The following is a 24,366-nucleotide window of genomic DNA, read 5'->3' on the forward strand; positions in this document are numbered from 1 at the left end:
CTAATCTTGGCATCATGGAACTGTCTTTGTGTGACTGCAAGGGCAGAGCTACCTCCAGCACCAACAGGACTGGCAGCAGCAGCTCTGCTGTGGGGCACTGCTCCTCAGGATTATACTCCTAACACTAGCACATTTAAAATCACTCATGCCAATAACATCGCCAGTACAGCCAACACTGATAACAGATTTAAATTGTTGCAGCACTTTGTGACTATTTGGTACTTTTTCAGAATTGCATCAGTAATTAAAAGTCTCAGATTTCTGATTTTAGAAAAAAGCTCCCAAGCAGTTTATTTGATCTTTGAATATAACCCAGCAGTTTCTACAATCACTTTCAGTGCTCCAAAAGCAGTAGCATATAAATATAATCCTTATACATGATACCAGACATGTATCAAATCTGAAGTTAGTATCTCAGTGGATGCTACTCTAATCTGGAGCTGTCTGTTCCCCTGGCTACACAGAGAAAGCCCCGCTATGTATTTCCTCTCTGCATTCCCGTTTTAAGGTAATATTTAATCAAATGCTTAGCCTGCAAAATGAAGACACCCACTGAAAGTAGGTCATGATTCTTATCAAAAGCAAGATCACCATGCTGGCTTGTTTTACCAGGAATCGCAAAATAAGAACAGATTAGAAAATCTATTCAGTAAAACAATACCGTTTTTAAAATACCTTTAATGGAAATTTTATCTTTTATAGTGATTTCTGCTGTTGATGGCTTAGGACACAGCCCTGCCAGAGCAGGGCATTACTGATGTGCCCTTAATCCCGCACTGGACCAAAGCCTCAGTGTAACAGTTCTTTTATCTGCTGGCGACTTTGTGAGAAACATGCTGTTTGCTGAACCAGCACAAATGGTGTCCCCATGGAAAAGTGTTTCGTTTTCTTTTTGCCAGGACTGTTTTTAAAAAGAGTACACTGTTTGATCTATTACAGGAATAAGTATCACTTACAAAGTCTGGTTCTTTATTGAATCATGTAATAAAGAAGGAGCTACTATGTATTACATCTATCACATTTTTGCTATTGTTCTTAATTTTGGAATGCAAAAATTAAAATTCTTATTCCTGGAAGTAATATTATCTTAATATTCTATTAAGGGAGAAGTAATTGACTAGTGTTAAATTCAGACATTTACTCTCTTGTTTTGTTTAGTTTGAATAGCAATAATGGGATAAATACTATAGTAAATAGAGGAACTATTTAATAATTGGGCTTACCAGTGATAAAACCACATAACTTCTTAGATTTCAAGATCAAAATTAAACTAAACAGGATTTTGCAACTGATCATTGAAAAGTTTCTCTGTCTTAACTTGAGATTTGAAAGAACTTGACTAAAAAAATATGCAAAAGGAACAAGCATGGAAGTAATTCAGCAATGAAAACAGAAGTTTCTACCACTAATAGCAGATCTGTCATGCAACAAAAAGGAAATCTAGAACACATGAATGCAATTCTAGTAAAGTCCAGGAGATATATGCAAGTGAAGAATTTAATCTTGCTTTATCTTCTCACATGGTGTGATTAATCCCCTACCTTCAGGCTCTGGAAGATGACTTCTGGAGATAGCAACAGAAACAGTGTAATTTTTCTGCATATCAAATGTACAGCAAAATATAAAATATGCCACTATACAGTTATGTTCCTTAACAAAATGTTGCATTCTATCCCCTCTTACAAATGTGATTCAGCAGCGTGAGATTTGTGGCACAACAGAACAATATTCTTTGTTGTGCTTGGTTCCTATTTAATGATGCTATCTGTATAGCTGCCAAAAACGCTGAAGGTCAGCTAAGCATGGATGAAAATGTAAGGCCACACTCAGGTTGCATAACTTCTACTAAAGGAGTTAAGCAATACCTGTTTGGTAACCAGGGAGCTGGTGTCATGGAGAGCAGCAAGCAGGGCCAGGGAAGGTGCTGAGCAGCGAGGAGCTGGTGTGGCCAGCAATGGGACAATGGCTCTAGGAGAGCTGGGGAACAGAGGCTGCCTCAGTGTGCTCCCACCACCTGCAAAACTCTGCTCAGACTCGACCCCCACACAAACCAATAAATACAAAACAGTGTGTTCCTGACATGTAAATAAATTATTCCTATTCTCAAGAACTGTGTGTAGGAGGCAGTTTCAACCCAGTCTCATTGCATATTACTAGATACATAGATCAAAACTGGGGTTTTTAAAATTTAAGGAAAAAGAGAAACTACCTGACTGTATATGTGAATCTGATACCTGACATATAGGATTACCTTGCTTAAAATATACTTACAAGTCCTTGTGGGTGGGATGAATGCTTTCAAAATATTCTGATGAATTTAATTTGGGGCAGAATCTAAGTTTGCTAAGGGCTGCAGAAAGAAGAGTTAGACATCATGATTTTTTTTAAGGCCACTCTTTTAATCTTAGGCTATTTGCTGGATTCTAGTTGAAACACGTCCATGTGTACCTGACTTCCACTTTGCATGGAGGCCAACCCATATTTAGAAATATAAAAATAATAATTGCAGAATAATGCTGCAAACTAGAAATAATCTCTGTCAAACAGTGCCTGGAGAAAAAGCCACAGGCTGTTACAACCCCAGTAAATGCCCCAACACACCGCTCCCGGTGGCTTTGAGTGAGTAAACACATTGTCCCAAGCTGCCCCAGGTAACCTCTTTGGTCCCTGTAACTGTGTCAAGAGATCACTTGTCCCCCCACCAAAGGGCAAGCTCCACCCAGAGCCAGATTTAAAAATCAGGATAGCTGCAAGATGTCATGAACTGCTGCACACCTAAGGCTTAGGCACCAAGGAACATTAACAGCCCAAGCAGCCTCTGCAGAGAGGGGCTGCTGATGAAGCAGGTCAGAAATATCAGCAGAGCAGAAATGGCAGCGACAGCACCTGAGCCAGAGCCCAGAAGACAGACTGAGCTGCTTCTCAGGGCTACAAGCAGCCTTTCTCTTAAAAGGTAGATGGGATAGCAGCGAACCTAAAATATTTTCTAAGATAGATCATGTTTACACATCCAGGTTAATTACTGGAGAAGACTCCTAAGGATATGAGCAAGCTGAATCCAGCAGTAAATCTGTTCTTCTCCCCAAAGACTAAGTTAATGCTGCTTTTTTTTTTTTTTTCCCCTTTTTTTTTTCCCTTGAGCTGGGGCACATCTTGTAATGGGCTTAGACTCTAGGACTGGAACCAAACAGCCAAATCCAGAACAAGCATCCACTTCTGCAGACCAGGACAAAGAAGGAAGGGACATTCCTCTCCAAGGGAAAAGCCTGCCAGGTTCCCAGTTCAGAAGAGAGAACAAGGAAACAGTAGTTCAAAATGGAAAACTGATCATTCGTAAAATATAAAAGGACAGAGAACTCAAAAGAAATATAGTTCCTGCCTCAATGAATCTTCAGACACATGAAGTTCCACCAAAAACAGGTCAGAAAAAGTTTTATATAACTGTCATTTTTTAAATCTCCTTTGCATCTCTGGCATGCAAAAGTAAGAGATCTATATATAATAAAATTTATGAGCTTTCTTCTTCTCAGTAAGAATGACACAATTTAAATCAAACGACCAGAAGGCCGTTCATGTAATAAAATATTTTTAACCTTTCAAAGAAACTACAGTAAATCTGAAGGTAACTAGATGTACAAATGGTATAAAGTAATGTGAAATGACACAGTACTCTCTTTATTTAGACAGCACCTTGATTTGGAATACAAAAGCTGCTTCTGCAGAGAACCCCCTGCTGCTGCCAGACTTCACGTGTTCTATGCCACAGTTGTTAGACTACCACAGAGCAAATCATTCATTTTTGGCCAGCAAGTTGGCCAGTGGTTTGAAGAGAGTATTGCAGAAACTTGTGCAAGAGCAGAACTCTCATCAGCTCATCACAACACTAAGATGCAGACCCAAGTGCCTGCTGGTGGGAGCTCCTGACACTGTCCAGGTCACACAGTTTCAAAACCTTCCACAACAGAGATTTCTCTTGGCTCATACTGAACCTGTCACATAAAGCAGCTTCCAAGAGCACGTGGAACTAACAGGAATGGGATTCTCTTTCCTCCCTGTTTAATTCTCCCCCACCCCCGCACCTGCCAAAAGATTCTAACAAAAACAATTACTGTCCTTAGTTCTTTATTAAAGAAATCACTCTACTGTGCCCTGAGATTCGCTATTATTCATCTGCAGATGTCTGTAAGAGTGTATTAGTCAGGAAAAAAAAATTACCATGTTTTATATTATCAGGAATATATGTGAAATGTCAGTGGAAAGCTGTTGTCAAACTAAGCATTGCTGACACCTGAAAGAACTTTGGTAGTTTGAGTCTTCTGAAGAAACTGAAAAAGGAAAAGCATAAATTGATGGAGAGGAAAAATCTCTTTTCTAGTCATAATTATCTCAGGTATAGCAGGTAAATATGATTTATGCCTATGGTTTTATAACAGCCCCACTAAATTTTATTTAATGGTAGATTCAAAAAAAGAAGCCATTACTCTCAGTATTATGCAACACTGGGAAACACACAGAGAACCAATCTGATACCATTATCAGCTGCAGCTGGTCAAGTTACTTACACACCTCCTCCATCAAACCTGTCGTTTTTAGGATCCAGCAGAAAGGGATGTACTCATGCAGGTGCCATTGGGCTTAAAGCAAATATTATTACGGTGAAAATTCTGGGGAAAAAATAATTAGGGAAAAACAGAACCAACCAAAAAACAAACCCAGAATAAAATCCTTAATGATCAAGACTGAACTGTCTCAGATTTTTCACACATAACTGCATTAGTGCCTAGGTAAACTTTTCCCATAAGTACACAGTCTTTTATACCATGACCACAACTCAACCCATGGTAGTTAAAATTAGTAGTTGTACTAAGCAATGTCACATTAACTAATTTTCCAGAGAAATTGCCAGGAAGTCACAGTATAAAATTATTCTTAACTCTTCTAGTTCAACTGAAATGAACTCAATGGAAGATAAAAATGCTGCATCACCTATCAGAAAAATCTTCATTGGGATATACCACACTGGTTTACTGCTGCCTGTCCCAGCTGAACAGGCTAGCAGTTACATTTTTCACTTTATAGTTAAAATCACAATGTATACAAAAGATTTTTATTAAAAAAAATTAATCCAGCTAATTATGAAGGCTATTAAATCCAATCCTTGGTTTGTAACTTGGAAAGTTCAGTGGCTCATGTCATACTGGCAACTTTTAACATGACAAGAAAACAAATTGCACCTAGCTTGTGAAAACACTCAATCCACCAAAAGAGGCAAAGTTGATCCTTGGCTTGAATGTACACAGGATCCTCAGCATGTAGATGGAGAGTGCACTGCACATCTTCTGCAGTGGAAATCAGCTACACTCAGGCCGAAAATGTCAAGTTCATATTGTTTAGAACCCAGTTTTCCACAGTCTCAGGTGGTTGGCCTTTTTCTTCTAAGAGAAGCAGCATCTTTTAGTCTCTAGCACTGACTTTTGAGGGTGTCCATTTGACAAGAAGACACAGAGACAACACATAACCAAAATAATTCTTTATTAAGGATTTCAAGAGTCATCTTCTGAGTCATGATCCTCAATTTTTTGCAGCGGCCGCCTAATACCAATTACTAAGTCTATGGAGAGAAGCTCTGTAACACAATGAAGAACTGAAATGACTAACTGGTATTTACAATACACTGACTCTACGCCTTCATTGTTTACAGGCAGTGGCTGATTTTTTCGGAGTAAATTAATGGCTTCAAGATAGAATGTGGTAAAGCCATTTCGTTCTGCTGTCCGGTACAAGGCTTTGGGAATACTTAGCAAAGCATCAGCAACTATGTTAGATACAATGCTTACCTCTGACTGCTGACACTGTTTTGCACAGTCCTGAATATAATAATGCAACAGGATTTCAAAGTAACCTCCTACTGGCAAAACTGATCCTGCTTCTATGAGGCAGTTGGAGTAATCTTGTCCAATACCTGCACAACTCTGCCCCTGTTTAAATGGAACTATATGGCAACACGTTTTCTCTAGACCTTTGCCAACACACAGGCACTTACAAGCACTGACTGTATCAGCGTTATGTACCACTAACACAGGAGTGCTGTGGTTCTTTTGATTGTGGACCAGTAGATCACTTTCATCAGGGTCTAAAATTTTTCTCTCTCTTTCATCACTAAGTGCTTTCAGCTGACATTCAGAAACCTGGTTACTATTACAAGTATTTTCTATTACAAGTTGTTTCTGAGTAGCTGAAGAATGCCAAGTGCAAACATCTGAGGCTTCGCTCTGGTTTTCACCTTCTGCTTTCCATTCCTCCCTCTGATCAACTGTTTTGAACAGCTGCTGCAGCATTGTGAACGCCTCTTGTACAGCAGCAGCATGTTGCTCGTTAACGCCATCGACCGGCCCACAAAGGATCAGGCAATGGGGCTGGAAGGCACTCACACTAGTGAAGCCAATGTGGACACATCTCTTGGAGACGAGCAGCAAGGGCTGACAAAACGTTACCACTGCAGTTTCGGTTATTTCTCTGTCCATGTCATCACCGAAAGGTGTGTAAGGGAAGACACCGGTGATTTCACTGATAAGGGCCATTTCTTCTGACGATAAGCACTCTACCACAGACACACCATATAATTTAGCATAGTAGATAACTTCTTCTTCTTGCTTCACACTCGACAGTAACAGCTTAACGTTGTTACTCTGCAAGCGTTTCATTAAGGCTTCTGTCCTCTTAGCGATCCAGCGCAGGGAAGCCTGATACTGACCTTCGGAGTCTACAACAAACTCGACACCGGGGGCCGTCAGGGCGGGCCGCAGGGGCTCGGTGACGAGCAGGGCCCGCAGCACCCCGTCCGTCGGGCAGTAGGCAGCGAAGTCCCTGCGGAGGACGATGCCGGGCAGGACCCTGGAGCTGGCCAGGGGCAGGCCGGGCACGGCGGCGTGCAGCTCCGCGAAGCGCCGGCCGAGGAGCCGCAGCACCTGCGGGCGGGCGGCGGCGGCCGGGGCGCAGCGGCGGCACATCTCGGCGCAGAGCAGCGCCAGGCGCCGCCGCTCGCCGGGGCCCAGCCGGCCGGCCAGGTACGGCTCCAGCAGCGGCTCCAGCAGCCCGGGCGGCGCCGGCCGCAGGTGCCGCCGCAGTCCCTGCGCCGCCGCTCGCTCCAGCACTCGCGCCTCGAAGTCCCGCAGCGCCCGCCGCAGCCCGGCGCCGCCGCCCGCCGCCCGCAGCCCGCCCAGCACGGCCGCCAGCAGCACCACGAAGCTCTTGGCGCCGTCCCCCGTCGCGGCGCGGAAGCTGCAGGCGCGGGCCACCATCACCCTGCGGGGACACGGGCAGCGTTAGAGAGCCGCCGCCGCCGGGCGCGCCCGGCCCCGCCCGCCGCGGTACCTGGCCGCGGGCGGCTCCACGCTCAGCGCCTCCAGCAGCCGCCGCCCGTCCCGCGTCGGCACCGCCTCGCCCGTGGGCCGCAGCAGCAGCGCCCGCCCGCCCCGCGGCCCCAGCGCGCCGCGCACCGCGCCCGCCAGCGCCGCCGCCTCCTGCCACAGCCGCGGCTGCTCGGGCCCGGGGGCCGCCATGGCCGCCGCGCCGCCCCTTCCGCCCGCCGCGCGTCACGGCCGCGGCTGAGGGCGGGACAGGGGCCGGGAGCGGGACCCGCGCCGGGGCACACCGGGGAGTGGGAATGGGAGCGCGGCGGGGGAGCGGCACAGAGTCCAGACACGCGGAGGTGCGACACATCTTTATTGGAGGCGGCCCGTAACAGTTCAGATCCCTCACACAAAGCGGTGATCCCGGGTGTCGGACAGGACGGGACACGCGGAACGGGAAAGCGGGCGCTGTGTCCTGAGGGCTGATGTTCCCGCTTAGCAGAGCGAAAGGCTGGCGTAGGGCATAAAGGAGAAAAAGGAGAGGAAGCTCAAATACTGTCGCCCTGAAGTGATATCGTTCGAGCTATTTCTGTATTAGCACAAAGTAGTGCAGCCTTACTGTAAAACATCCCAGATCCTCCACTCTCGGCTCACCAGCCAGAAAGCAGGAATAGTGTAACGTTTTAGGAGCTGATTTTTCCCCCCCGGAGTCTGATTAAGCAGGAACATCAGTTCTCAAACACAACAGCCCTCACAAAAGGTCTAATATTATATATGGCACAAATTTGACAGATCTTTACATGTCTCCGAACAGCATAGAAATCCATCAAGAAGGCACTGTTTACAATACTTGAATATCTGCTAAATTTTCTGTGATTTGCGGGTACTCTTGAAATAAAAATAATTAAAACTTAGGGATGTACAGAATTTTTGTTACACATTATTTACACAAACAGTGGTAATAGCTGAAAATAACAGCCTTTAAGAAACACTGAATTACAAGTCTGTTTCATAAACTAGGGAGAAAAAAAAAATTGCCAAAGGCACAGAAGGGCAGCAAACAACAAACAAAAAAGAAGAAACTGCAACCATTACGTTTACAGGACAACCTTGCAAATAATTTGTGAGTTTTCACAAGTGGGAGGAAGGACACGAAAACCGGGCTATACATACACCCTCATTAAGTAATATCAACTCTTTAAAAGGAACCAACAGGTGAAATTCAAGAAACATCATCTGCTGAAAATGATACTTGTTGCATTTCACATGGCATATTTACTTTTTCTTAGCTTAGGTTATCTCTACCCAATGAGGCAACCTGTACCTAAAAGGCAAATTAAAGGCATAGAGTGCATCTGAAAACAAATCAACCCAACAAAACCACATGGCAATAAATTCTGCAGACATTCCCTGTACAAGGAAAAAATCCCAAACAAAACAGAACTTAGAAATCAAATGTGAAAACAAGTGCTGTTATAAACTTTAAAAACTAGAAGGCCACAGCCCTCAAACATCTGCAAACTGTACAATCAATTTTTATATATGTGCAGAGCTCAGTCTTAAGCAGGTAGTAGTCAAGATCTGCTATACATCATGGCTAAAAAGGACAGTGGTGACACACTAAAGGATCCATACATGTCTCTGACCAACTGTAGAGTAAAAATTAGGGAAGAAGTTGCTCTGTTCTATTCAAGTGAGGCAACATACAAAACCCAGCAAAATAAGACCTACTAGGTTTTCAGTGTGCTTTTCAGAATTTATCTAATCATAAAGTCTCGCAGAAGTTTGCAATTTTCCTTTTCAAGAAGTTTCATCACATATCCTTTACCTTTCCAGATCATCACTAAAACCACTTTTTCAACAGAATTCAGCTGTAAAAAATAAGTTGAAAAGGAAAATAAGCATAAGGATTTTGTTTTGCTCTGTTCAACTCTTTTACTTGACCTGAGCATGAACTTCAGCTATGGAGTATCTTTTTAGTCTGACATTGTCCAACACCAAGCTGCCAGCCAGCCAGCTGGCTGGGTCAAATCCAGTCACTACTATGTGGTCCACATAAAAATGCATGCAGACTGTGTTACTCACTGCTCTTGAATAGAAGTGATTGAAAAAATCAGCATAAAAAGGCAGAAAGACATTTCTATTTACAAGGGAGATAAAAGCTTGTAACTATCAGTCAAGAGTTTCAGCACCACAAATTTAGCAGAGTATTATTTTAGGGGATTGAAGTTATTGCCCAAATCTCACTCACTGGATTATTCTCACATTCAAAGTATGTTTAAAGGTTTGTAATGGATCTTAAGACAGGGGAAGCTTTGACATCTGAATGCAATAATGAACAGCCAAATTCCAGGCCAAGAATGTTAAAGTGAATGCTGTAATACTCAGCTTTCTAAATGCCATTTCATACATGGATAACAACTTCAGCTTCCATTTGGAGACTGAGGCATTTGTAATTATTCTGTTTTTTTATGAAGGGACTTTCTATGTTCACAAATTTTACCCCATCAGCTGTAAATTTAACATTAGTCCAACCAGGTTTGGTCTTGCCCATGGCTACAAGATCTGGTTAACGTAACACGTTCCAGAAAAAATATTCAAGACTAAACCATGCTAATGTGAAACTGTATGAAATATAAGTTCACTGCTTAACAAAAGACTTTTACATAGCTGAGGCCCAAGGGAGAGGACAGGTAAAAGAGAAGGGGAGGTATGTGAAAGTGTCAGCCACAGAAATATATAAGCTGGACAGATAAACAAGTAAACAGTATTTTCACTCAATACTAGTGAGACTGATGCAGAACAGAAAGGCAGATAACCTGGAGAGTCAGGTAGGCTGCCCAAGGCAGAGGCATAACCTGGCCATGGCAAAAAGCCAAACATGACTTCCAAACTGTTCCACTGCCCAGGATTGATTTGATTTCTGAGAGGATCCTCTGAAAACAAACTTGGCTGTCCTTCACATTGTGCCACTCATCCTCCTATTGTCTCTCACCTGGGGTACTGTAAATATATTTTCATTTCTACAGCCCCTTTTTGCCTTGGTATGCTTGACTGGCACAGGGAACTCACCAGATAAATACCAGCACTACATTTTTTGCTGGAATTTTACAAATTCTATACATGCATATAATATTTCTTTAAATAAAAAATGTTAGAAACCCTGGTTTTGCATGAATTTGTATGGCTACAGCATACTAAGAAGGTGCATCCATGTATTCTGGTAGGTAGTATATACTTGCAGTAAAGAGGGATTTCACAAACACTTGGATTTTCCTCTTATTTGAGATATGTGGTGTTAGTCATCACACAATTTCTAAGCTTGCCCTGTGTAAACACACTTATTTTCATTTGCAAGTCTTCTCATGACAGTGCCTGAATCCTATTCTACATTGCCTTTTAGAGATTCAGCTCAAGCTACACACTAAGCACACCTCTTCACATTTTCTTTCAAAAATAACCATGAGTCCTGGCATCAGCAGTCTGTCGGCTTACTGTGACATGGCCATACACAAATGTAAGTCCAAAACTGTAGGTTTTTCAAGACTTACAAACATACCACAAATCCTTGACATTTGCAATTCATGAGAAAGAGTAGACAAAACAGTACCTCCCTAGCTGTTGTGCTGTTAAAAATGCGCTCTGTACAGTAGATGTGGGAATGTTTTTATGATGAATCTGAAGTTTTAAAACTATAAACCTTCTGGCTTACAAGCCTATAGTAATTCAGGATAAAAACCTCATATTTCCAAAACAAATCAAGGACATTATGTTGCAGATTTCCCAAAGACTTGAGCTTTTTACTTGCCATTTTACACTCACAATTTTTTTGTATAATAATGTATTTGACCTTAACAAAAGTTTACTTCCAAACACCCAATGCCATTTACAAAAGCTGTTGGCTACTTCAAAAGATTTTGTTACAAAAATGATAAGTTTATATGTAAAGAAGTATGCCTGTTTATCATTCTACCATAATAGGAATCACATCCTGCCTACTGGGTCTGACCTCAATGTTTAACTTGATCTATTCTGTGCTGAAGATTCATCAGTATGACACAAGATAAACACAAGGCTGATGTCGTATGACTGCAAGACAGAGGCACACACCAGGAGCAAGAGTGTACTGGCACTTACACAATTCTTACTGCAACTGGGTAGACAGAAGTATGATTCTGAACCATGAACGCTGAGGCAAAATTCTGTAAGTTGTCGCTACACAGTTCTTTTACATAATATTGCATCATTTAAAGTCCAGCTTAAAATATGGTCCCCAGTAACATTCCAGTTCAGGAAGGCCCTTGTTCACACTCCAGTTCAGGAAGGCCCTTGTTCACACTCCAGTTCAGGAAGGCCCTTGTTCACACTTCTTATTTGAACAAGAAATTAATGATAAGCTGTAGCAGAACCATGAGTACAATGAAGACATAGTGCTTAAACTGCAAGGAATGGTAGTCCCAGGGTGCTGAACTAGAAGTGACTCTATTTCGTAGCGCCATGATCTCCCTGTAAGATAGAAAACAACATCCTGTAAATTACAGACTAGACAATTTGACATTTGTTAGGGACCCCTATGTTAGGATTCCCTACAGAAGGCAGTTTTAAAGGAAAACTATGAAACATCAACAAGTAATCAATATTTGAGAAAAGATACATACCAGCCTCTAAGGGGGAAGAAAAAAACCCCAAACCTATGAGATTATTATTCTCTAAACCACTTTAAAGCATTTTAATTAGTACTACCTCTTAATGTCTTCCTGCGTGTCCTTTATAGACTCAATGGCACTCTGCAGTTCACCAAGGTCGGCCCCTTTTTTCCTTATTCTTGTATTATGCTTCATAAGTTGTGCTAGAAGGATACAAAAGCCAGATGTAATTGACTGAAATGATTGCTGTCATAAAAGGAACAAAGTACACGTGACAAATTCAACCTGTAGTAAAAATGAGGAGAAAATTTTCTAACTAGCTTCTACTGAAAATTTGATTTCAGAGTCACTATACCACAGGACAGCAACTTAAGTGCTTGAAATGCCTTTTAAACACTCATCATATTGTTTTGCTTCTGCAAACATTATCAAGAACAAAAATCTACCCTCTAGTCACATACTAATCTACAAATTAAAACAATTAGCCTTTTAAGAAAGAAAACAGTTTATGAACACCATTCTTTTTCCCTAGATATTAAATATGTACAGCTTTTTAAATGCAGTGTAGGTAGGCTTAAAAGACAGGAAAATCTGCAATTAAAAACATGAGCCATTTCTTCTCGTTTTGTTTTCCAGAATGTGCTTCACATTGGATAGAACTAAAGCATAATAAAAACATTGAGATAAGAAGAGTATGCATGACACTGAACTCTTCAGTTGTCAAATTTATTATTTCTTTTCATACCTTCACTCCCAGAGGAATCCTGGTTATCAGGCTCTGGGGATGAGAAACCACACTCTCCTTTCTTCTGAGTGGATGTCTTTCGTTTGATTTTCGGGACAGTAACCTAAAATTGATAAATTTGTGTTATTTCCAGAGAACCAGAACTGTAGCAAAGCAGCACATTCCAACAATGACAGTTAAAGGAACAATATTTAAGAGAAGTCCAAGTTAAAATTTTTGATGTATTAGCAGTCTGAATTTTGTGCATCCCCTCATTTAAGGGAAAATACCCATTAAACTGCTGAGCTCAAGTTTGCATATTTTATATTCCTATCCAATCAAGTAATTTCTACCACTTAGGATGGAACAAAACTGAAAAACATTGTTTGAACTGTGTAAACAACATTTTTGTAGGATACTAGCATTTCCCATCAATCTCAATGCTATGATGATCTTTCTACACATAATCTGTAATATATACAAGTTCCTGGATCTTGCATGTGCTGTCAGAACTGGAACATACCATTGGTGTCCGATGTCGAACTTTTGTCTGGATTGTGCCATCTTTTTCAAACTGGATCATATCATTCAAAGGGTCCCATGGTCTGGTACTAGACAAAGTAAATACTATTAGCACTACAGCAATTCAAGTAAGAAATATTTCCTTGCTCAGAAACTACTCAGTATCAAGAGGCTAAAACTCTCCCTATATAGCAATCAGATACGGCATCATGATCTTATCTTCTACCTATGGTCCTATCTTCCTTAACCTGAAGGGCCAGAGCTAAAAAATGAACTTCATGTCCAGATCAAACCCTCAGCCAGCTGGCAGGAGTACAAACTATTACATTAACCAATAATATCATTATGAATTTTTTTCACCAACCATATGTATTTGCAAGCATGAAAGATTTCCTGCTTCAGATACAGTTACTATTTTAGAACTACAGGGAAATAAGGGAATTTAAAAATATTTAGACTGCTTTTGTTGAGTTTTCTTTTTTCCTCCTTAAAGGTGCCTATGAAGGAGAGCTTAACAATCAGTTACCTCAAAACTGCTTTCATCCTAAAGTGACTAATGGTAATGAAGACTGGTTTCATGAGACACTAATGAGCTATGCAGTTTTCTTGTTGGTTTTTTAAGAGTGCTTTTCCAATTAGTCTGATATAGAATTTAAAAAACCCTACAAGACATAGTTCACTGGAGAACAACAAGCAGCCAAAGGAAAATACTAACTTCACCACTGATTACAGACTTTTCAGGACAGAACCTGCAAGTGAGCTGCAGGAAGGATGTTCTGACGCACAGCTTTAGTGAGAGTAGAGTAAGCATGGATTAAGCATGGATTTCCTTTTGTGTCCTTCTGTATGCCTTTTAAAGAGCTGGAGCTGTTTCAGATGTTGTGAACACAGACCTGCACTTACATCTTAGCTTAACCAGACTTGAATTAAGTGTCATCAGAGGTAACTGGGTTAAGAACTAGGCATTGCTTTCTTCTCTATTTGTAATCCAGATGCCTAAATCCATAATCCAGATACCTTAACAAATGCTCCAGCTCACTGAACACATCTTTCACAGTTAGTGTAGAAGAACTGGTCTCTACATGGACCAGGTGGTGAGCCAGCATTATATGCTTGAAAGGAGAGAGAGGCTTCTTCCAGGGAATGCTGTCAGTGCAGACTGCCTTCTGGCACATAGCAAAATGTCTTGAAAGTGGCACATCCTTGAACCACAAGGCCTCAAGGACATTGGAAATAACACAGTTTAACAGGACAGACTATACCCTGCAGCTCTAAGACTTGAAATCTAACAAATTTCAAGTACAGTTCTCTTCCTAATGGTTTTGCAAAAGGTTTAAGAGTATGGGCACTCCATTCAGCTGGACTGTTCACAACTCTTCCAACAGCATTAGAGGATTCAAACCAAGAGAGGGTGCTTTGCATTTAGTCTAGTTGGGGAACTTCCCTGCTGCATGATGTTTTCAGTGGTAAAAGTCTGCACAAACTTAATAAGAAACCAATGAAATTAATGGAAAATGAATTTACTGAGAGTTGGTAAATATGCAGATTCCTTGTTTGGTTACAGGAAACCTCCAAGTTGCAAATTTGCTGGAGACCTGTAGAGTATTCAGGATTTTTGTACTCTTCCCTGTACATACACTAAGACCTCAATATCACCATTCTTGTACAGAAAGGTAAAGGCCTCCCAGGTTTAGCCATGGGAATATGCTTCCAGCAGGCATGGATTCAAAGTTACATAACTTTGTGTCTATCATCTTTGGCTATTTTACTGTTACAAACCCTACAATACAGAAGCATGCTGGGTACTGAAAAAAACCCCAGCAGAACATGGGTGCTCTGTGAAAACCATCCTTTAGTAAAGGGTTCAGCTTCAAGTTGACTTTTGCAACACTGGTGACAACACAGAATGCATCCTTCCAGCAGTCGGAGACAGCTACATCCTCAGCTTCTGACCCAAAGCATCACACAAAGATTCACAAACACTCATGTGCAGGACATATTTGACAGTCAGGCATAGCCACCTGGTCCCAGCATTAGCTATTGCTGTAAAGCTGCTATTCTCAGAGTTATTCTAATATATAACAAATTAAATGGCTCAATCCAACTACGCACAGGTTTCTCTGGTTTTCAAACACTAGATTTTCTGATTTCCAGCTGGTATGCCCATATGTACCATATTTTCCAGTTTGGGAAAATCTCTGTAGATGTTCTGGTCATTCAAGGGAGAAAAAAGGGAGGGCAATGTACCCCAAACTGCCAAGCCCCCCAAAAAATCTAAAACATAGCACACAGCTATGTGGTTATACATAGATAAACTGTATGTATCAATTTTTTTGCTGCTGAAACCGCAGGAAGAGGCTCAGCAACATTACCAAGCACTCCAGAACTCACTCAGCATATTTGTAGTGCCATTCTCCTGTGACTGAATCCTGATCAAACAGCTTGCACGTCCACTCTTCATCCTTAAGTTTCCTCTCTTTGGCACTCTTTCTCTGAGCTTCTTCCAGAATGTATTTCTCCTGAGTAGCTTCTGTTTGGTCTTTATTATTTATTGCTTTTGTCACTTGTTGCCAAAGCCTGACAAATGAACAATACACAGAGTCACCAGAGTCATGAGCTGGTTGACAGAAACAATTACAAACAATTCCCTCAATTATAGGCTAAGTAAATGCACCACCCTCCAAAGAGAATATTACCATTTTAATAGATGTTTTATCTACATTTCTATCAAGAGTTCCTTAATGTAAATAATGATCTTTAACAGTGCTAGTTTATTTATCATCAAAGGCTAGTATAATCAAGCATGGGAAAGTCATGATAATTTGCATCTAATTTGGAGAAAATTATGAGTTTTATTTTGGTAAAATAAATACATGGGTCTAAAGTGAACTTACTTCTCCGACTCAAAGTCATCTTGCTCTTCAAACTTCACAGTGTATCTATGTAATCTACGCTGCTTCATATCAGATGTTGGGTTCCAGAATGTCTCTGAAACACCTGTCTTCTTGTCGCTAATAATAACTTCACTGTCCTGTAACAAGTATGATTGGTATCTTAATTGTAATTATCTCACAGTGCCAAGATAACAAAAAAGCAAGGAATAAGCCCTTTTTTGATATTAAGAATTTATTTTCTTTAGAATGCATGCAGTTAAGAAAAATTAGATATGCCAACTTCAAAACTTAATTTTTGTCCTCTGTGCTAGGTTCTAGCTGGGAACAGAGATGCACTGGAATAATTTCCAATGGAAATGAGTGATGCCACATCACCTCACCAGAACTGAAACAACCTTAAATATTTCATGCTGGTGCCATAAAAATTCTTCATAGCACTAATGCACATACCAAAATATTTCCTAAGATTCATTGTGAAGCAACATTTCATTTTCTTCATAAACTACTTAAACATGCACTTTTTCAAAGTTTTAAGGTAGGCAAATAGAAGAATGTTGATTCTATACTTTCTTGAATACTTTCTGCAAAGGTACTACTTAACTTTTTTTCAAACATGAGTCTTTTCTGTATTTAAGTGCTATTTTACCTATCTCAACCATCAGCCAGAACTTATGAAAGAGCACCACTCACTACTTACCCAGTGACCTTCTAAAACAGCCAGAACTTCTTTGCCAAGCTTAATTCTCCCTGATATTTGGTTAACACTGTCATTGTTACCCAAAAAAGGCTGAAAAACAAAAATAAATGTTTTCATGTTTATTTTAACATATTATTTTTGTATATAAGTTAATCTTAAGGAAAAATATGAATTTATGAAATGTGCTGTAAATAGCTCTGATATCTTTCATATTATATCTTCTACATATTATTCTTAAAGAAGCCTGAAACCAGAGAAAGTGGTTTCTTCTTCCCTTCTTTTTAAAAGATTTTCTGAGTAAAATATTGTTCAACATATGTGGAAGGAAAACAGAAAATACTGCAGAAAACAGTGACTCAATATCCCAAAGGATACAGTCATTTGCTACACTAATTTCACAGCTTTGCCAAGGACCATTTGTTACTAGAGATTATCTTTTGTAGAAACAACAACGATTGCCAGGAATTTTCTCTGGCCTTTTGACAGACTGCACACATATCCTGTGGACTGACAGGGCAAATTGTCAATTAACACAGCCTCCCAACTTTAATGTTTCCCCTATAATTTCCACTGAATACAGTTTCCCTCTCCATGTGCACACTTCTTGAAAACTGTTTTTTCAGCTTTAAATCAGTTTCCACTTCAAGGATGGCAAATGCATTTTTTAGAAGCCATCTAGAAGTACTTCAGAAACCTTTGTTTAGCTTATGTGCGTGGACATAATATTCATTCTCCTTCTGTGCTCACTCACAGCATTCACTAACCTTGAGTTTGAATTCAATTGTTGCGCTGTAGCCAGTTTTCTCACAGGTGATGTTGACTATTCCACCAAGCTCTAAGGTCATTGTTCCATAAAGAATTCCTGCAGGAAAGAAAACAAAACAAAACAAAACCCCCCAGCTAAAAAAAATGTTTTTAACTGAACAAAACAAAACCCCCTAAGTTACTTGGGTACAATTCCTAGAGTAAACATACTTGTGCCAAAGAAAAAACTGTATTTTCAGATGACCTTTCCTGTGTGATTCTGTGTATTCTGAAAGAGAATTCTGGAACATATACGTATACAATACTAAGCTAAAGCTTAAAAATGAGCAATCCTGCAATCAATTTTGTGGTATTACTGATCTTCCAGAAAACTTCACAAAGCACTGACCCATTTCCCATAGTGAAACTACGGACAAATGTTCACGATTTACAATCAAATCACACCATGGTGTAGATATGATGTTGCCTTTCATGTTTACTAGAGAAAACTAGTGGAAAAGCTCAAAGCTGCTCTAAAAAAAGGCAACTCAAACAGTAAATAAGGGTCATGCAGTGACAGATAACTATATATATGCGCTCTTACTATTTCTTACTAGTTATGAAAATAAATCTTTTTCTGTTTCAAATTTAAAACACAGCTTAAACAACAGAAGTATTTTTCTCCTGATAAAATATGTGGAAGCCTAGAGCCACTAACCAGTTGCCAGTGTTCAGAACACTCTCCCCTCCAGATGACAGGCTTGAATCCAACACAGCATATTATTTAGAATAACAAACTATTTAGATTAACAAACTTTTCTCATAACTTTGCCATCTAGAGAATGAAAAAAACCACTACCTTTACAGTGAGCATATGGCATTGTCATAACATAATCTTCTCCCCTATTTAGAAACGTTAGGCGTCCTTCTCCATCTAGTATGGCAGATAATGAATTCCCTGAAAGTCAAAGACAGTGTCACATTTGTCACCATGGAAGACAACAGTAAACATTCCCTAATAACTAAGCAATACAATTAAGAACATCAGTATATTTAACACTGCAACCTGGCCTGTCTAGTGAAGCCACTATAATACAGTGTCTCCAATTAAAAATTAGAACACCCCAAAAATAGAAATTAAAATTCTGAAGACCAGTAGCAAAGACTTTGTAAGGAAAGGACAATACAGTAACCAAAATACTGACCCTTCTAACAGCCTTCTTTTATCCACAAAGCACAGCTCATGTGCACCAATTTTGCATCCCTCAATACACATACATCCCAAAAACCCCCGTTATTTACCATAGAATTTTGATTTGGCCAGAATGCTACCACTAAGGCAAAAACCATCCTTGCGGTTGCTAACATAGAAGGCAGATATTGGAGGATGATGTGATACCTGTTGGAAAAAATCACATATTTGAGAAAAACAAAAACAAGCAATATAGTAAATATAGTATAAACTTTGAGCTAATAATGACAATGCAAAATTCAGGTATTACAATGCAGTTAACGTATGTGAAGTTTGACTAAAATCTTAAAAGATAAAGATTAAGCATTCACCTACTGAATTTCAAGAATTAAGAAAATCAGAAAACCTGGCTTGTTCCAGGGAAAGAGAAACAGAAATATTGGAAACACTTTCCTCCCTCTCTCATTAGGAAGGCACACTTAAAAGAGACAGCTGTAAGAAAACGATGCTCACCAGGAGAGGTTTAGGATACTATTTGTACACTTCAACACATTTTCTGAAACTACCAGAGCATTTAACTAACACAAAAATACAATACGTTTATTTTTTTTAAAGTATATTTTCCAGTTATCCCATCTACCTGTTCTGCAATATAAAAAGTCTTGCTGTTTGTCCTTGGATGAATCCACATGCAGCGGAAAAACTCTCCAAGTATAGGATTGTACGGCTTTTTTAGTCCCTAAACAGAAATTGAATAGAGAGTAACCACACTGTGCATGTACACAAGTCACAAAAGATTTTATCAGTCTATCACTGAAAAGAAGATACACAGGAAAAAAATTATCATAATATAAATGCTTAAGTACATGGTACTTGATTTCATCATTTGAATATTATTAGGCTGCTCTTCATTCTAAGGTAATTATCATACATTCAGTATATTCAGTAAACTATTCTATATGTAAGGACACACAGAATATAAGGGGGTTTTGGTGGTTTTTTGCAGAATTATGACAGAGCTTTTGTCTGAAGTTAATTAGTAAGTATGTTCTGTTAATACTATTTCCCAGCAAAATGACTGTGAAGAGTATTTAGTGTAAAGATAAATAAAATGGTGGAAAGATTAGTCCTCCAATTTCAGACTGTTATCACTGAAGAATGGTAAATACAGAACTGGTTCAACTTGATCAAAAAATATTTAGTTCAACTTCTACTCCAAGGGACAAACACAATTGAATATAGTCTATTTTAATCATGGCTAGGGACCAGAAATTTCCATGATGTGTTTCTGATGTTTCATTAAGCAATGAAAACTTAACTTGTTTTTTTAAAAACAAGCATTAAAATATGAATTTAAAAAGAAAAACTTACTCCAGCATATCCCTAAGTCCTCAAACTAGACAAAATGACTAAAGACAAAATAATACATGAAAGCATACCTTTGGCTTTTTGTAGAATCCTGACAAATACCACTTCACTACTTTTTTCATGCGGTTGTAAGCATTCTCTTCAAGAGCAGCTCTGTGAAACAGGACACACAGATCAAGTATCAGTATTGCATCATTGATAACATGCTATCTATCAATTGTTGTGACATATCTTGAATCTATGAGCTGACTAAAACAGGTCTGTGATTTGCACAACTGTAAAACTTTCAGCCCAATCTCACCAAATTAAGTTTTCAAATAATTGTCTGAAAATTGAAGTCAAACAAAAATACCAGAAATGGTATTTCCATATTTGAGTCTGTTGTTTGTAACATTAAATTCTGTCCCACCCCCACTCAAGTTCTTCCATTTATAGGTTACTATTCTAGTATCTTTTTTCTACCAGCCTACTTACATGCAGAGCTCTGAGCTGAATATTATTTCAGTTTACAGTCTTTAACTTATTAGCTACATCTGAGCAGGCAACTATAAATCTGGACAGAACTTAACACTGTATGAAAAAAACTAATTAGTATTGGTTTCTCATTTTAAATATCCTTCTTGGAGACAAAAAATTAAACTCATTTTCAGAAGTCTTTCAACCAATCTTCGGAAGCTAAACCAAAAATGCCTACAACACGACTACTAGTAAATTATAAGAGGGGCCAGACTTCAAGATGTACCATATGAGCTCTCAAGGCAGTTAGCTTTCAGAAAACTAGAATATCTGACACTATTACCCTATTTTCACATAAGAAATGGCAAGAATGAAAACCAGAGACAGGATTGACTTACTCAGACAGAAAGTCTGCATGGTAGTAGTAATCAGACAGTTTGTCCAGGAAAGAGCGAGGTTCCAAAATAAATGTAGGCAGTACAACCTTGGACAAATCCATTCCTGGCCGGACTTGCTTCAATAGTGTCCAGATCAAACTTTTATTTTCTTCTGACACTTCTTCTGTCTGAGCAGCCTCACCTGCCTAGGATGAGGCAAAAAACTGCTTATAGAAAGAAGAAAGCAAGCAATCCTCCAGAAGACAGGTCAACACATTCTAACGCTGCAGTGAGAAATGAAAATGGATACTTAAAATAAACCACTCTGAGATGCTGAAGCAACTATGGAAGTTAGATCAAGTTTCTATAAATGTGCTTATGATACATCTTTAACGAAGTACGATAGATATACCATTCAGCATTAAAAACTACATTTGTCTTCATCATGTCTAGGCTGGAAAAATTTGAGGTAGAATGCTGTTCAGAAATCCTTCCTTAGTCCTTTTCCTAGGCATCACCTGCATAACTCTCTTCTCAAATGCAAGACTTATACACCAAAGGGCTGTTCATTCTACAGGCTTTTCCCAACCATAAAAGCTGACATTTCTATGCTTTTCACTGCCTTGGCTCAGTCAGCAGCATCAGTGGTTTTCCTTAAAAAAATACGTTACTTAGGGGTAACTGAGCAAAACCAGCAGCCGCACTCCATGCTCCTTTCTGTCCAAGAAAAGGGGAGATATTATCCCATATAGTTTCTGAAATCAAGAGCAGTGGTTGTAGGAATAGCAAGGAAAGACATCTCTTTTTGCAGAACAGTTCTAAAATGCATACTCAAAAATTTGTCACTTAAAACTCCTCAGCTTTTCCTAAAGTATTGCTTTGTCTAGACATGGTACTAGAAAGCATTAAAGCATAAGATCTTCAATTCCATGAGTATAAAAAAAAAAATCTGTCATTTCTCTTAAGAAGAAAGAGGAGATTTGTGAAAAGACTTATTTTGATTTCTGTTACCAAGATTTTTGGTTTATAAATCCCTATCATATTTCCTGTATAGGCAAATACATAAAATAACCTGCAGAAGTGGAATAGCAGCTCTAGGGAATCACTAGAATACAAGGTGACATCAGAAGCACAGCAAGCCTTCTACAAATTCTGCAGACTACAACTGCCTAACTTCTCTCTTGCAGGAGAAAAAAAAAAAAAAAGAACTTGTCAGGTTGCATGCAAACCTTCATCTCAAAGATTTTTACTTGAATCAAAAACCAGGGCTAAGTTACCAAAAAAAAAAAAAAACCACCCCAAACAGAAGTAACAACAAAGAACAAGCAGTCATGACAAACTTCTGTTGCAGGTGTCTGAGCAATATGCCAGGTAATTTCATTATCACTGTTAAAATTTCATACATTAGCACAAGAGTGGCAAAGCAGAGCAGAATACAGGTGAACAGAACCTTTTCTATACATTATTGCTGAAAATATGAAAGCTAATCCTGAGAGAGTCAGCTTTCAAGTGTAGTCTGACCCTTAAAAATATCAGCTTACTATTTGGAGAAGCTGCTTGCTCAGTACATCAACAGCACTTTTACCTCCCCAAGTTCTTCATGACTCTGTTCTAAGTAAGTAGTTTCCTTGATATCAATTGGTTCTGTATCGACGTAAGAATCATCCTGTCGCTCTGATGTGTCACTGTCGCTTTCTTCACTTTTCCCCAGTCCATCATTATCAGATTCCTCGTGGTCATGGTCATTTTCCTTATCAGACTTGTCAGAGTACGTATCTTGATCTTTGAAGTGATGCCTTTCCATTTCACTGTCATTTAACCTATGAAAAAACAACAGCTAAATGAATCTTCAACTTTACACAATCATTTCATTGTTTCCAAACCAGGATCTTAATAAAATACACACCAAAATTTCAAGTATCAAGCCTGAGGTGACAGCAGTGTCAAATTAGCCTGGCTGGAAACATATAGGATGTATACTCTTCTCACTGAACTTTCAAATGATACTGATGAGCCTAGTACATCAATCACCTCTCTAGGATGTCTGACCATTTACTTGGTAAAAAAATGCTCCCTAATGTCCAGTCTAAACCTCTTCTGATAATACTTTACACCATTCCCCTGCTTCCATACCAGGGAGAAGAGATCAACAGTTTCCAGTTTCCTCCCTTTCCAGTTCCCTTCCTCAAAAAGCTGGAAGCGAGCTCTAAGTTTGCATCTCAGCCTCCTTTTCTCAAAACTAGACAAACTGAAAGTTCTTAGTGCCTCCTCACAGGCCATGCCTTCCAGCTCTTTAACAAGATTTGTTGCTCCTCCTCAGAACATAGTCAAGAACCTTCATAACCTTTCTAAATTTCGAGGCCCAGAACTGCACACATCCCTCAAGGCGAGGCCACACCAATGTTGAATATAGCAGCATAATCACCTCTGTTGACCAGCTGGTTAATGTCTGATGCAGCCCAGGATGGTGTTTGCCCTCTTGGCTGCCAGGGCTCGCTGCCGGCCGCCGTAGATCCCTGTCAGACAGATCCCGTGGCCCCTGTGGCTGCCCCTCGTGCGGCCCTGTGCCCGCCTCACGCCCAACCGTCACCTCGGGCACCGTCAGGGCACGGCTGCTCCCCGACAGTCCTCTGCCACGGTATTCCTGTGCCCAGCGTAACCCGGGCACGCCTTGTGTCCCGACGTGCACAATCAGGCACTGGGATTTCTTTAATTCCCTGCCATTGATGATTGCCCAGCTCTCCAATCCATGCAGATCCCTCTGCAAGGCCTCTCATCTCCTGAGAGAGTCAGCAGCACCTTCCTGTTTGGTATTGTCAGCAAACTTGCTAAGAGTGCACTCAACTCCTACATCCAGATCACTGCTAAAAACACTGAACAGAACAGGCCCATGACTGAGCCCTGAGGGACATTGCTGGTGCCAACCAGCCCATTCACCAAACTCCTTGGAGTCCTGCCATTCGCACAGTTCTTCAACCAGTACATTGTAACCCTGCTCATCTCACAGCTGACTAATGTATCCAAAATGATCCTGTGAGGGACATCAAAAGCCTTACTAAAATCCAGAAAAACTACATCCACTGCCTTACCTTCATCCAGTAGGCAACTGATCTGATCTTATGCAGGATATCATATTAGCTAAACATGACTTTTCCTATGCTGACTGTGCCTGGTGATTCATTGTTCTTTAAATGTCTTTCAACAGAACACAGTATGATCTTCATAATTTTTCCATGTACTGAGGTTAGACTCACCGGTCTATAGGTTGCTGGGTCTTCCCTCAGGCCCTTCTCATAAATCTGAACACTGCTGGCTAGTTTCCTGTCAGTGGAGACCTTCTCAAGACTCCCCAGAAGTAATGGTCCCCTTGGTAGACCATTGAGCAGTATCCTGT

At 40.1% G+C, this 24,366-nt stretch overlaps 2 protein-coding genes across 7 annotated transcripts in view; both read right to left on the reverse strand.

Moving 5' to 3' along the window:
• Nucleotides 1–5,515: 5,515 nt before the first annotated feature.
• BBS10 (Bardet-Biedl syndrome 10) lies at nucleotides 5,516–7,562 on the reverse strand. Its single transcript, XM_066319199.1, has 2 exons — nucleotides 7,375–7,562; nucleotides 5,516–7,305 (listed from the first exon to the last, which is right to left on the reverse strand). The coding sequence occupies exons 1-2, from the start codon at nucleotides 7,560–7,562 to the stop codon at nucleotides 5,544–5,546; spliced, it is 1,950 nt and encodes a 649-aa protein (XP_066175296.1). The 3' UTR covers nucleotides 5,516–5,543.
• Nucleotides 7,563–7,707: 145 nt separating this feature from the next.
• OSBPL8 (oxysterol binding protein like 8) overlaps nucleotides 7,708–24,366 on the reverse strand; it is an 83,921-nt gene continuing 67,262 nt past the window's right edge. For all 6 annotated transcript variants that reach the window (XM_066319200.1, XM_066319201.1, XM_066319204.1 and 3 more), the window contains 14 exons: nucleotides 22,558–22,792; nucleotides 20,994–21,178; nucleotides 20,211–20,292; nucleotides 19,412–19,510; nucleotides 18,882–18,978; nucleotides 18,439–18,537; nucleotides 17,600–17,697; nucleotides 16,836–16,925; nucleotides 16,139–16,275; nucleotides 15,636–15,821; nucleotides 13,246–13,333; nucleotides 12,744–12,846; nucleotides 12,096–12,201; nucleotides 7,708–11,858 (listed from right to left, as the gene is read on the reverse strand). In XM_066319200.1, the coding sequence (XP_066175297.1) occupies nucleotides 11,723–11,858; nucleotides 12,096–12,201; nucleotides 12,744–12,846; nucleotides 13,246–13,333; nucleotides 15,636–15,821; nucleotides 16,139–16,275; nucleotides 16,836–16,925; nucleotides 17,600–17,697; nucleotides 18,439–18,537; nucleotides 18,882–18,978; nucleotides 19,412–19,510; nucleotides 20,211–20,292; nucleotides 20,994–21,178; nucleotides 22,558–22,792 (1,741 nt within the window). In that variant the 3' untranslated portion in view covers nucleotides 7,708–11,722. The remainder of the gene's footprint in view (nucleotides 11,859–12,095; nucleotides 12,202–12,743; nucleotides 12,847–13,245; nucleotides 13,334–15,635; nucleotides 15,822–16,138; nucleotides 16,276–16,835; nucleotides 16,926–17,599; nucleotides 17,698–18,438; nucleotides 18,538–18,881; nucleotides 18,979–19,411; nucleotides 19,511–20,210; nucleotides 20,293–20,993; nucleotides 21,179–22,557; nucleotides 22,793–24,366) is intronic.

This window comes from Sylvia atricapilla, chromosome 5 (assembly GCF_009819655.1).
Source record: "Sylvia atricapilla isolate bSylAtr1 chromosome 5, bSylAtr1.pri, whole genome shotgun sequence".
Classification (NCBI taxonomy): domain Eukaryota; kingdom Metazoa; phylum Chordata; class Aves; order Passeriformes; family Sylviidae; genus Sylvia; species Sylvia atricapilla.